Source organism: Chlamydotis macqueenii, chromosome 12 (genome assembly GCF_036417535.1).
Source record: "Chlamydotis macqueenii isolate bChlMac1 chromosome 12, bChlMac1.mat, whole genome shotgun sequence".
Classification (NCBI taxonomy): Eukaryota; Metazoa; Chordata; class Aves; order Otidiformes; family Otididae; genus Chlamydotis; species Chlamydotis macqueenii.
Window position 1 is genome coordinate 17,716,475 of NC_141567.1, and position 13,663 is coordinate 17,730,137.

A 13,663-nucleotide genomic window follows, 5' to 3' on the forward strand; every position below is an offset into this window, starting at 1 on the left:
ACACCTTGTAATTGTTAAAAACAACCATTAGTTTTGATGAGTGCATGTGAATAACACTGGAGAGAAGTAGCAGGAGTATTTCTACTCTAATGCATCCCTGAGCCATCACCATACGAGTATACGTAGAGGAATATCTACAGATGATCATGAAGAAATAATCAGCATTCGATTCTTGCTTCCATATTTTGCAGCTGTACATCACAACACAGTACAGACTAACTGCTCTTTGTGGCATAGCTTCTGCCATCTTCATGAAAATTGATACCTTGTTTTGTGAGGTACTTGATCTCAGATGTGCAAGGATGAGTTATAAGTATGAACAGTGATGGCAGTAATCTGATACGTAACAACATCACAGCTGGTGCTATTTTAACCCTGAGATTAAAAGTATTGTGTTAGTAATTCTGATGGGTTTGTCCTACGTAAATCTTTTGTCATACGTAAAACAAAGCTTTTGAGAAATTGCACAGCTGAACTTCAGGTTGCTAGTATAGAAACTGGAAGGGCCATGAACATTTTTGGTAGATACGAATACAGATCTTAAGAACAGAAGCTTTCATTAGAAAAGAGCTGTTACTTAATAATGCTTTGCATTTATAATGGCCTAAAGTCTCCAAAGATCTGATGGTCTACTAATATTTGAGAGTTTGGGGTAATTATCAGTCAGAATGTGCTCGACATAGCACAGAGTCAGACCAGTAATTCCCCTTCACATTGTCGTAAAAACAAACCTAGAATACCTCTATGGTGAGGGTAAATAAGTCTCAGTAGTACTTACTGCATTCAGCATTTACTTATATAAAGATAATAATTTTTTTTAAAATGAAAGACTTTCAGGAAGAAGTGACCGGATTACCCAGTTATTCTGCGTTATCTTTATTAGAAATAAAACCCCCCTGAAATTGAATATTTTCATTATTGCTTAAATAAAAGCATTCAGAGGATGACAAAAGTTTGCTTTCTAAACATTGCACTGACTTTACTCACCTACATACACTTATGGCAGTTACTTTTATGGTATGTTAAACTGTGCGATTAATGGTTGTGCAAGTAAAATTACTCATTAATTTAATTATTTAAAGGGTTGGACATACTATACTTCTATATGACTCAGTGGAGTTAAAAACCTTTATTTTTTCAGGTAACTGGTAGGAGCTTAATAAAACATGGGAGTAGATATTTTTACACTGCTCTCAGGCATAACGTAGCAGCAACTGTCTTCAGATGTCAGTTGTCATTCAGTACCAAGCTATCAGTTATACTTCTTTCACACCTGAATAGTGTAGATCTGCCTCCTGGGATAATCCTACCCTTTGATCTGTACCTTCAGAAAGTGACTGGGTTTGTGACACAAGGTGTTATTACTCTGGTCTTACTTTAATGAGCTGTATGTATGAAGTCTGGTATTAATCCAGACTGCCACATGTGAAGTAGAAGAACATTGCAGTATTATTTCAATATTTTCTGCAGGAGCACCTATCGTTAAAGAAGTACATTGTGGATATTGTGATTGAGAGTTCTGTTCCTGTGGAACCAGTAAAAGATGGAGAAGAGAAACAAAAAACTAAAAAGAAAGCAAAAAAGCTAAAGGCACGGATGAACTCCAGGTAGTACAAATTTATTTTTAATTTCTTTTTCTTGAAGTTTTATTCTGAACTTTACCTTTTGTCCTTTAGTGTGAGTGCAGTGGAAGGCTGAAAAAAAAATTTAAAATTATTTTCTTTGGGAGCGTCTTGAAAATAACACTGATGAGCCTAATTTATGGCCACTTTCTCTGATTGAGAAAGAAAACTGAATATCGATCTGGAGCCCTTGGTTTCACCTGTTAAGAGCTTTTCTCATAATTGGATACCAGTGCCCTGCCAAAACTGTAGCCTCTTGTAGCATACAATAGCATGTTTAAATTTGTGTAAACCATGCCTATTTTTCTTCCTAGCTATTGATTTTTAAATGAAGTATCAAAGAAAATCAATAGTAATCAACAAATAGAAGTCAGCCTGCTGTAGTGTCAAATCCCATGACTAAATTTAATCATTTTTTGTTGCCTGTCACAACAAAAAGAAAGTTAAAAATATCTTAAAATGGAAAGTGAGTTGTCAGACCTGCAATTTGTTATTAGTCTAAAAAGTGACATCTGCAAATCAGTATGATACGCAGGACATTATATCATGAACTGACAGCGTTCTTTATAGCTGAAGAGTCGCCAGATGAGGTTAATACTTAACTGAGTTTTATAAAATATTTTTGCATTTCTTTCTAAAATTACTTCTCAGAAGGTAAGAATCGTCGTTATATATTTTCTCTGCCTTGTTTTTAAGCAAGAAGGATTACAAATTAGAGAAAACCACCTGAATGTATTTTTAAAGCTACAGTAAAAATGAGATGTTTTATTAACTCATAATAGTGCTGATAATGGCACATTAGTCTTCAAAACCACAGTACTTTTACGATGTATTATTGTTTCTGATTGTTTTTCTCTTTGGATGAGCAAATCTGCTATCTGAATACCACATTGAAACACATTTTTGAAACTGGGTAAGATATTCTTCCAGGTTTCTGTTTGCTCAAGATGCAGAGTTATTCATATTACCTGTTGATTTAATACAATTATTTGGTCTAATTTTAATTCTTTCTCAAGAGCTTTCTCAAGATTTCTGTTGAATTTAGTCAAAGATTTGTCAGACCTAGGAATACAAGCTCAAATAATAATTTGTTATTGGCACTGATAATTGAAAAACGTTTTCAGGACATTCTGAATTCTTATGTGTCAGACTGCTGGGTGAGTCAGCATACCTGTCATAAAAAAACCTATAATTAAAACAGCAATAAAGGGGCATCATTTTACAGAGGTGATATACTGTTGAAAAGTACAGTGAAAGTTTCAAAATCTAAGAGGAGTTATACTGGAGAGACATTGAATTCATTTTCATTAAGCTTGGTTTTAGTTTTAAAGGGTAACTAAACTTTTCAGTGGGATTGCTGTCCTTGAAGATAACTGAGAATTAAATTGGAGATTTCTCCATGAGTTTTCTGATGTTAACGTAAAAGACTTACTAATAAAAATGACCAGTAGCAATATGAAGCAAAGATTGTTCCATGGAATTTCAAACAAAAAGATGGATGAGGAGGGGGAAAAAAAAGTCAGTTTGGGAAATTAATTTTAGCCATGCAAGTCTTGCCAGTCTTTTACAGTTACTGTAGTTGACACTCGAGTAATAATAACAGGTATAGGAATGACAAATACTGCCTGGATGTTCCTGCATGGAAGCTTATTACTGGTGAGGTGAGGAGGTGTTCCATGTTCAGAAAATGACAGAGGTTTATCTTAAGTTATGTGGCTGAAACAATTAAAGCTGTAACCTCAGAATTACAATTTGAAATACTAAATTAAATAATTTAGATAATGTCTACTATGTTTCTGCCCAACAATCTTAACAGTACTGCCACCAGATGGCTGGGAGTTTACTGCTCAAAATCAGCTGAAACCTTTGGTGGAATATATAGTTAAAGTATTTAATAATTAATTTACTGAGGATGGTTTGAAGGATGTTGATAATTCACAGTTTCACAAGTGTTAGCAGATTATCTACAAACCATGTTTTACTACATATTTGCAACTATTCCTCTTCTCTAGAAAAAGACACAGTTATAACAAACTGCCTTGTACCTCAGAACTTGAAATTATACATTCATTTCATTTTCTAGGAAGCTGTGATATTTTAAACTTGAATAAAATAAGTAACTGCATCCAAATAGGTTCCTATTGCTCTCCTGAGTTTCCAGATCTTAAATCACTATTACAGTATCAAAGCAATGAAGGCCAAAGGTGAATGACACGACAAATTGTGATCGATGGGTTATTAGATATGTTGAGAAGTTTTGTTAGTCTTATTAATTATATTTATAACCCTAAGCCATTAAACTGACGCTATAGTAACAACTGATATATAGCTAAGTAAATTATCTCTGGTTAACACGTGCGTCCTGCTAGCAGCAGAACGCTCCAGTACCCGCGTGCCAAAGTGGGGCTTGATGGAAGCTAGCCTCAAGCAATAGAGGTGTAGTTACCAGTTAGGAAGTATACACAGTTGACCTGCGCTTTGCACTGGGTTTAAAGCACTCCAGCCATGTTCATTTAGTAACAGATATTTCAGGTGATTATTCATGTTTGACTGATGTGTCTGTACGAAACTCAAAGCTGAGATGTGTTGTTTCTGGCTAAGAGGCAGGAAAGGAGGCAAAAGGTTAATAAAGGAATCTCACCTTCATGTTTAATACTAAATTCAGTTGTGATTAATAGCTTTATTAATGATCCACAAATCAGAGCTAGTGGTAATGTAACAATATTTGCGTGTAGCGTAAGTTGTATAGGTTAAGCAAACCAAGGGAAAATTTGAGTAGCTTTGGAAAACTTGATGCGCTTCAGTGAACAGAAAATATAAAGAAATGTCTAGTCTATGTGTTTGAGAGAAATAATAGGAATTAAATCTTTACTAAATATTATTTTTTGCAGTACAACAATGAAACACAATTCCCATTGGAAGCCATTGTCAAAATCTTAGATTTGAAAAAAACAATTGGACATTTCTAAAGTTGGCAAGAATGTCAACTGACAGCAGTTAATATTCAGAATGCCTTGAAAATTAATAGGAAGCACTCTTTTTATGGGCGAAAGTTGCCCTGAGACAGATTTGGTTTGGTTTTTGTTTTTTTTTTTTTTTTTAACTCCTGTCCTGAGGGATGTTTGACACTTCCCTCTGGGGCTTGTTGTAGGTGCTCTTGGAGGAGACAGACAGATCACGTACTTAATCATGGATTTAGTCCAGCATACCAGTTAAGTTTCCTTCAAGTGTGTATACAGGTTTTTTTTAAGAATTATCCAAGCCTTGAATGATGTTGTCCCGTGTATCTGACAACACAGCCTCAAGAGGCTTGAATAGCTGATCCCCCTGCAGTCTGTAGAGATCCGTGTTGCATCTGTGAAGTCTTCATTTCAGATTAAAAATCAAAAGAGCAATTGTAATGGATCAGATATTTTTAACAGCTAAATAAATGCTTTTACTGCTTGCTAGTTGTTTCTTCATCACAGAACTCTGAGAACTGTATTTTTCTGTGTCACTGTAGTGTCTGGATTAGTTTTACTAGATGTGTGTGTGTCCTTATTAAAGGTTACGGGATTACCACTCTGAATCCTGTTTTTATTGATGCGCTGGTGATGATTTTCCCCTGTTGGCACAGGCTGGCTGGAGTCAAAAAGAGCAGTGAAAAAAGTCTTGACTACCTTTTCCTACTTTTGGGCATATGGCCAGTGTAAATAATACTTTTAAGAGGTTTGTCTTTCTGTTTCCAGCAGTAAAACGGTCATTCCTGAAGGTATTTGCTTCTATGCTGTATGCCTGACAAGGTTCATTATGTTACAATACAGTCGTTTGTTACGTTAAAAATACTCCTGAACCTGTAAATGTAACAATTTATTTGTATATTAATTATAATCTCCGTGATGTAGTCATCTTCTGATCTGCACTACATGTCTAAATTACTAATATCTTCATCAGATTAATGTGATAATTTTATAATAAGCAATTGGTTACTGCAGTTGTATATACCACTTGTACAATTTTCTACTATTTGGAAAGTTAACTTAAATACACCATTTGTGTACTGATGTTATTCTAAAGTAGTAATATTAATGGTAAATTGTTAATGGCCAGTAATTAAGCATCAATATGGATTATGACGGGGCAATGGACAGAAATCCCATGTGTTGCTACAAAATAGAAAAAACCCGAAGATTAGAATTACCTTGCTGGTATTACATACTGTACACTTTAGACAATTGTCAATAATAATGAATATTTTCTCCTCCAGGGCAAAGGAATATGAGAGTTTGATGGAAGCAAAAAATGCCATCTCTGATTCCCCATTTAAAGCCAAGTAAGCATTTAACTTTTATATTTTAGACATATACTTCTCCCCCCCGCCCCCACCTTTCTCTATAGCACAAGTGCTTCTGAAATTTCTAGTGGAGCGAGTGTGGTAAGGTTTCCACTCAATCTTGAGTTACAGATTAGTTTCTAATACAAAAGGTCAGACCTTACAGATGCTTTTTTTTTTTTCTGAAGGCACTGCATATCTTAAACCGCATAAGATGGAGTAGTAAAGAGAACATATGCACATCCTTTTCTTACCTGGAAGCAAGAAGGTACTAGCTTTGTACTTCAAGTCTGATAGTGAAAATTCAGCACTGCAGTTCTGGGACTGAAAGTCTTATGTTTGGCCTCCATTTGGTCAAAAACAAGGGTTCATATGGTGAAAGCACAGATATTTTAATGCACAGATGTCTTAATCTGGCATTGAGCTTTTTAAAGAATAGACCTTTTTATTCTCTAGGGTAAGGCACAGATGAAAACAGTGGATGATAAGATTAAAACAAGACTTATTATCACTGACAAATTCCTCCTCCTTAGTTTGAAAAAGAAAATTGCAGAGCTTTTGCTTTGTGATTCCATTGAAACTGGTTGGCAAAAGATGTCCCTGCTCCTTGCAGGGGGGTTGGACTGGGTGGTCTTTAAAGGTCCCTTCCAACCTAAACTATTCTATGATTCTATGAAAGTCTCACCAAAGCTTTTAAAATAAACTATATAGCTGTAACATAAGTGGAAATCAGTTAAAAAATGAAAAGAGGCGGAGCATATGATCAGTCCTTGCAGAACAGGGAGGTTACCAGTAGAGTTCTGCAGTCCAGTGGTGTTCAGTATATTCACAAGTTACTTGGAAAAAGAGGGTGAACAGTCAGGTAGTACAGTTTGATGATGATGATGCAAAGATATTCAGGATAGTAGGGACAAAAGCTGATAGTAAATGATAGTTTTGAAGAGAATGAGTGACTGGGTGGCAAAATGGCAGGTGAAATACAACGTATATTAATACACTATGGAAGGGGAAGGCAGAACTCAATTATACTTCGCATACAAAGTGTGGGCTTTGAAATTACAGAAGCGATAGATAATTCCAAGAAAATATCAGGTCAGTACTCTTAGCAGTTAAAACAAATCCTTTGTTAAAATTATTTAGAAAGGAGCTAAAACAGAACAAAGAATGTCATAATGTACAAACGCCTAGATCATCTGTGTCTTTTGTATACTATGCGCAGTTCTGGTTCTTCATCTCAGAAAGGATATGCTAGAATTATTAAAGGTTCAGAGAAGGCAGGAAAGGAAATCCGTAGTAATTTCTGGTATAACTTCTGCATTAGACATTAAGTAACTAGTACTTCTCATTCTTGAGAAAAATATTACAATGGGAGGAAGTTTTAATGGGGATATGTTGCAGAGATCTACAAGGCCATAAATGGGTGTTAATTGTTTGCTGTCTTTCTGGTACCAGAATGAGGGAGTACAGAATGAAGTTGGGGCCAAGTTCAAAAGAAACCAAAGACAGTCATTCTTAATGCAGTGTGCAGTTAGATGTATGGAACTCATTGGCAAGAATCACGCAGATGCTGTAAGTTTACGTGCATTAGTGCTGTTCTAGGAAACTACATCCAGCCCAAGAGATTCCTAAGCTGAAAATGGCGACAAGAAACGGATTAGTAAAGAGGATTATGTATGGTTGTCCTGTGCTTAATGTTCCCGAGACATCCGTTTGCAGTTCATTGTTAAACAGAACAGAGGGCAGATGGTGTGCCTTTCTTATAGTTGTGCTCATGAAGTTTGCAGCAGGTCAGTCAAGAGACTGTGGTGTCTCAACAGTTGGATTCAAATAACTTAATCCTAAAATTACAGCTGCTTTCCACATTGGGGATATTTGTCTTCAGACTGGGGTAATAACCCGTACCACATCCTGTATGCTTTGTGGCTGCTTTTATGACTCCGACGGTACTGCTCTTGACGGTAGCATCTTTTATCAGTTACTGTTGGTTAAGATGTTGAGATCTGTGCTATTAGGCTTCCTTGGTTGGATGTACATCTAGGCTGTATGTCTTATCTTTCACATAGTCTTTTCAATAGTTTGAAAACCTGCTACTGAATCTCAGTACATGTTTTAAAATAATGAAAATCCATCACTGAGGTTCGACATAAGAAAATGAAAGATCTCCACCAGATGGCACACCTGCATAAACACACTGGGGAGGAAGGTTCTGTTGTTGGCTTCATTTCTCGATAATCAGCACTTCAATTTTCAAGACTAGTTTCATGGCAGATTAAGACTTTTGGATTTGTAGCTTCTGTGGTTTGCTTTTCTTTGCTAACAGAAAATAAAAAATTAGAGTCTAATTGTCAGAAAGTAGAAGTGCAAGGCATTTGAGTGTCTCTGAAAATACTGATAAGGTGTTTTACTTCCACTTTAGTTTCTTTCAGACTTCTACTTATCAGTGATGTAATTTGGTCAGTTGTGTCTCAGTAGCAGTGCAACAGAAACTTAATTGGGGTTTCTTTTTGTTTGGGGTTGATTTGGTTTTTTTTTTTTTGGTTTGTTTTTTTAATCTCTTGACTGGTCCTGAATTTACCATTTTAATTTCTCTTTACTTAATGAAATGCTAGTGTGCTTTCAGCAGAATTTTCTGTTCCATCTACTTTCTCATTTTCATCTTTTATTGCTTCTGTGAGCGCTGTATTCTTAAAGGTGTGAACTAGTGTGATGGCCACTGTGTAGCTCACTTTCATCACAGATCTTCTGGGAGATTTCCTTTGCAGTCTTCATATAGAAATCTAGCGATCCACCAGATGCTTACATCTCAATTTTTAGAACATAGTTTCAGTATTGTTATTTCCACAATTACACAACTTTTTACCTACAACGAGGGCTCAAATGTTTGCAAGCTTCTTTGAAATCAGAACTGACTTTTTAAAAAGAAAGAGAGGGCTGTCTATGAGTCAACCAGAAGCGTGGTTTATTTCAATTAGAACTTGTTTACTTTACACAATACGTAAATGGAAAAAAAGATAGGAAGGGTAATTTTATCATTTTCTATAAGAGAAGGGATGAGAGGGCAAGAAATTTAATGAACAGGAGTTTTAGCCCAGACCATATCTGTTTACATGGAGAAACTTATTCTTAATACAGGCAGAATTAATAGGAAAACACCTTTGAAACAGAACCAAGTACAGAATCCTACTTAACCAAGAACGATAGGAAGAAGAATTAACTGAAGGAAACAAAGAGTAGTAGATCTCCACTGAAACATTATTGCATTGAGAAGCTATGAAAATAGTTCACAATTACCTTTTTAGCCAGAACACAGTATACTGTACTGTGAACTGATATTAACTGCTACTGTACCTGGCTGAGAGAGAGGGAACTCCTGCCAATACCAGGAGTCGTAACAGCTGTCTGCCACAGGCTCTCAGGAGATCTGCAAAGTCACGTCACAGAATGAAGTGGGTAAAAACTACGAGTGCTAAATGTGTTCTTTGTCTCAAAAGAAATGCCAATACTTTTTGTTTATTCCAAAGAAATAATCAGATTGGAGTGGAAGCATACTAATGAATAGAAAGTAAGTTTTAACCTAGTGGACTGTGGAATTTAAAAATGAAGAAGTTTTTTTTTTTTAAATTCCATTTAAAATGTGACACAACTGGTAGATTTATTTATTTGCTTATCAGAAGCAAATGTATTCTGGAATGAAATAATTAAATATAACTTTCTCTTACGCTTCCTTGCTTATGCCACGTTCCTTTACTCCCTCCTCTCCTCCCACATTGGTTGTGTCTTTGCAAACAACTAAAACCATTTATGGAATGCAATTTCTTATCTGATTTTAGTTCTTAGCCATCTTGTCAGTTGTTACAGAAGAAAGACAGAACCCAGAATTAGTCTTTGGCAGGTAAAAAGCCTTTTAAGATCACCTTTAAGATTAAGCCACCTTAATATTATGAGACCACTGATTTCCTGCTGCAGCTGATAGATTGTTTCAGTAGTTCTTGTTAGTTTATGATTTGCAGATTTATAAAACCTTTTGCCCTAAGGAAATGCTGATCCAAGTGCTTTCTAAGCTTTACATTGGTAATATACTAATATCAATAAGCAGACAGGGCTTATCCTGCTTTGATGGACGTGGTATGTATACCTTTTTCAGTTTCAGGGTACTGAATGGGATTACTGAGCGGGACTGTAAAGGCTCTAAGTAGTTCATTTTTAGAAACAAGAGTTTTAGATGATGTCTGGAACAGATTCTTTTTTTTACTTTTAGTATCTTTAAAAAAATGTGTCCCTTAAGGGGGAGGTGTGGGGAATAATTCCAAATACTGCCTTATTTGGTAGGTATTTTGCTCTCTGAACTATTTCATGTGGTGAGAGAGACTTTCAAGGAAAAGGACCTCGGACAGTCTCACCTGGGAGCACCCAGTCCCTGGCCTCTCTCCACTGTGCATTAACTGGTTGGTCACTGGCAGCACTTAGGTCATTTTATAAATGCTAGTGGACTCTTGATGCATTTGTAGTATTAATTTGTATTCTCTGGGATCTGAGTGTAATTATTTAGCGTCCAGTCTGTTAACTTAGCTTGCCAAAAGGTGTGGCGGTGATGGCTCTCTCTGTTTGCAGGATTCTGTGGTGTCCATCAGAGCACATTTTTAAAACGGAAGGAAAACATTTTCATGACGTTTGAGTGTTGTTTACATCTACTGATTGTCTTCTAATAGTAAGATACCTCTAAAGGTCCCTTCAAACCCAAACTATTCTGATTCTATTATCCTAATCCAAAGGCCATATATTTCAGTGCTAAACAGCAAAATGTACTTGTCATCCTTTAATACAAGCAGGGGAAGTCAGGTAGTGAAAGATTGCCGTATGCCTAAAGGGAGGTAGCAGGATTGCAAGAAAAAAAACATTAACCCACTAGTCTGATACTTTAGCCAATCTCTCCTCGTGCACGAAGGCCTTGGTTTTTTCACTTTTTTTTTTTTTTTTTTGAACTGTGTAAAAGGACACGTCAGATAGTATGGAAATGAAAAAGAACTGCAGCACAAAAAGAGGAGTGTTAGGAAATGAAAAATTATTTCTTGTTACAGCCTACTGGAGAAAAGATGGGAATATAACGTGAAGTTTGTTCTTGCAGAGGTCCAAAGCTAAATGCCTTTAACAATGCAGCTGTTTATTGCTTTCCTTGTGGTATATCAGTGCATTCACAACATACCTTGTGGATTTGCTTGGTGTAGTCGGCTAGGGTCCAGTTAGGCCAGTTATAGGATACTATACCAAAATACTGATTACTGGGAAAAAAATCAGATAAGCTCTGAAGCTGTAAGTATTTGTGCAAAACTCAGTTTACAAATAACTGTGAGCTATAGAAGAGCCAAAGTGTAAACAAAATAAAATTCAATTAAAATTCAAAAAAAGATAAATACCTGCTTTATGAATTGTCTATTTAGTATCCATAGAATTGCTAGAGCATTCTTCTTATGGGAATTCAAATAAATAAATCCAGAAAATAATCTTTATAGGAAATTTTTCATCATTTTTCGGATCATTTTTTCATCATTTTTCGGATATCAAAAACTAAAGGTACGTGAAGCTGCAGATCTAGATCTTTCATATCTAGCAGCGTTTGGGATTATATCAAGATGTAGAATGGTGGTTTCCATTGTGCATGTAGAGCAATCGGAGTACGCCACAAGTGCCACCATGTGTATTAATTTTACTGCAGGAGGTCAAACTGCAGGCAGTACGGAATAGTGCAGTGCCTGTACGTTGCTTTAAGAGGATACACCCTGACTCCCTGTTCCGGGCTGGGCAGGAACCGCCACAGACCTTCTCAGTTCTCCTCAGGCTCAGGCTGCATCGGGAAGAATTGGGGCTGTGTGTCTGGCTGGCATCTAGCCGCCCTCAGCAGGAACTTACAGAAGCAGTAACTGCTCCTTCCATATAGGAACTGCACGAATCCAGCGCTGTGCCCAGTCTCACTAATCCTTCCTTGCACACATTCAGTCTACAGCCAAGAAATTGCGGATTGAAATGTGGAAGCACTGAAATGCGTTGATGTTACTATTTCAAGGCTTTTTTTTTCTATAGGTGTAATGTGGCCTATAAATATTAACAGAGATCTTTTTCCTTTAGCTTAAAAAATACATTAAGCATGCTAAAAATATTTAGCCCATGTTAAAAAGAAGTCCTGAATTCATATAATATTTTGGTTTATTTTTATTTATGTATTTGCTATATAAATCTTTAATATCCCTCATTTTCCCATTTGCAGTGGAAAAAGATCAGATAAAGTATTTGTATTTGCTGAACATACTGTTTATTAATGTTTACGTTATGGTAACGTTCCAAGACCAATCAGTGCCTTATGTCCTTTATGATATTTTTTCTGCATTCTGAATTATCTATTTGTGGGCAATACTAAAATCTAAATTAGTGAAATGTAAATAACTTTAGATTAAAAGATATTAACTTTCCCTTTTATTTCGCCCAGTAAATGTTCAATTATTTATCATTCCCTGTAGGGCATAGTAAGCATTGGAGGAATGCAAATTGGGGGACAGAAGGAAGATTAAATAATTGTCTTGAAGTGTTTGGATTTGGACTCGACAGTATTTCCATGTAGTCCCTTGGTCAGGTGTTGATACCATGCTCTATTAATTTACAGTGCGTACAAAGAGTGTATGAGGAGTACAAAGAGTTCTCTTTTTCCAGATCTGTTCATAGCATGATAAATTCTATATCCAAGCACAAGTCATCTTGCATAGATTTCTAGTCCTTTGAAAGAGTCCTAAAGTTATTCTTATTTCTCTTACACTGCCAAGGAGTCAGTGTAAAGGATGTTAAATTAAAATAATTTCTCCAAGGTTCACTCAGTGGGAGGAGGGAGTTTTTATTTCTCTTCTCCTCCCCATGTGATCACACAGCATACGTTACCTTTTTTTTGGCAGAAGACCAACATACAGTAGGATATGAGAATCTAAGAGGTAATTCTTCAATGTGGCTGAACTGAAAATTTATTCTTCATATTTCTTACTGAATGATGCTGAGCAAACACTTAGAAAGTTTGAATTTTGATAAAAGTGTCCTGAAAGACTTCTCAAAGAAATGGGAAGCTGGAAGCTTTTCCTTGAGAGTTAACGTGTTGTACAGCATTTTTTTTTTTTTTTAAACCGAGAAAAGAAACTGAATGTGATGTTTAACTTACGTAGCATCTTTATAGACTGAAGACAAAGGGAATTTGTCAACAAAAGTAACAACTCAATATAATTACTTCGTTTTTGAGTAGTGTTTTGATAAACCTTACACATTTTGTATGCTGATTCCTGATGTAGATGAGGAAAGTCCCTTTCTTTAGCCTCTGTGGTTACCCCTGGTCGAATTCCATTCCTCTGATGTTAAATGAAGCAAATGGAAAGCCATCTTGCTGTCTTGTGTCAGATGAAGTTACAATATAGTGTGGTGGGGTTTTTTGAGTGCTTTATATATGCTTTAATCATGGAATTTGATGTTTCAAAGAAAGAAAGTCTTTATTTTTGCTTTATGCAGTAGGGTATTGCCAAGGCAGTAGCTATTCTAAATCACATTCTATGAGAATACTTGAAATGTTCTGCTTCTAGATCATCTTCCTGGACTGCAGCAATTTGACTTTTTGTTGGTGCTGCAATCCACTCCTTGTACTCTGCAGAGTTAGTGGTCATCTGATTTACTGTCCAAGTCTCGCAGTTGTGTTTTGGCTTTT

At 36.1% G+C, this 13,663-nt stretch overlaps 1 protein-coding gene across 1 annotated transcript in view; it reads left to right on the forward strand.

Moving 5' to 3' along the window:
* The window catches only part of SCAPER (S-phase cyclin A associated protein in the ER), a 157,748-nt gene that overhangs the window by 73,099 nt on the left and 70,986 nt on the right, over positions 1-13,663 (forward strand). The window contains exons 21-22 of the mRNA XM_086757440.1: positions 1,471-1,607; positions 5,869-5,934. Of these exons, the coding sequence (XP_086613566.1) occupies positions 1,471-1,607; positions 5,869-5,934 (203 nt within the window). The remainder of the gene's footprint in view (positions 1-1,470; positions 1,608-5,868; positions 5,935-13,663) is intronic.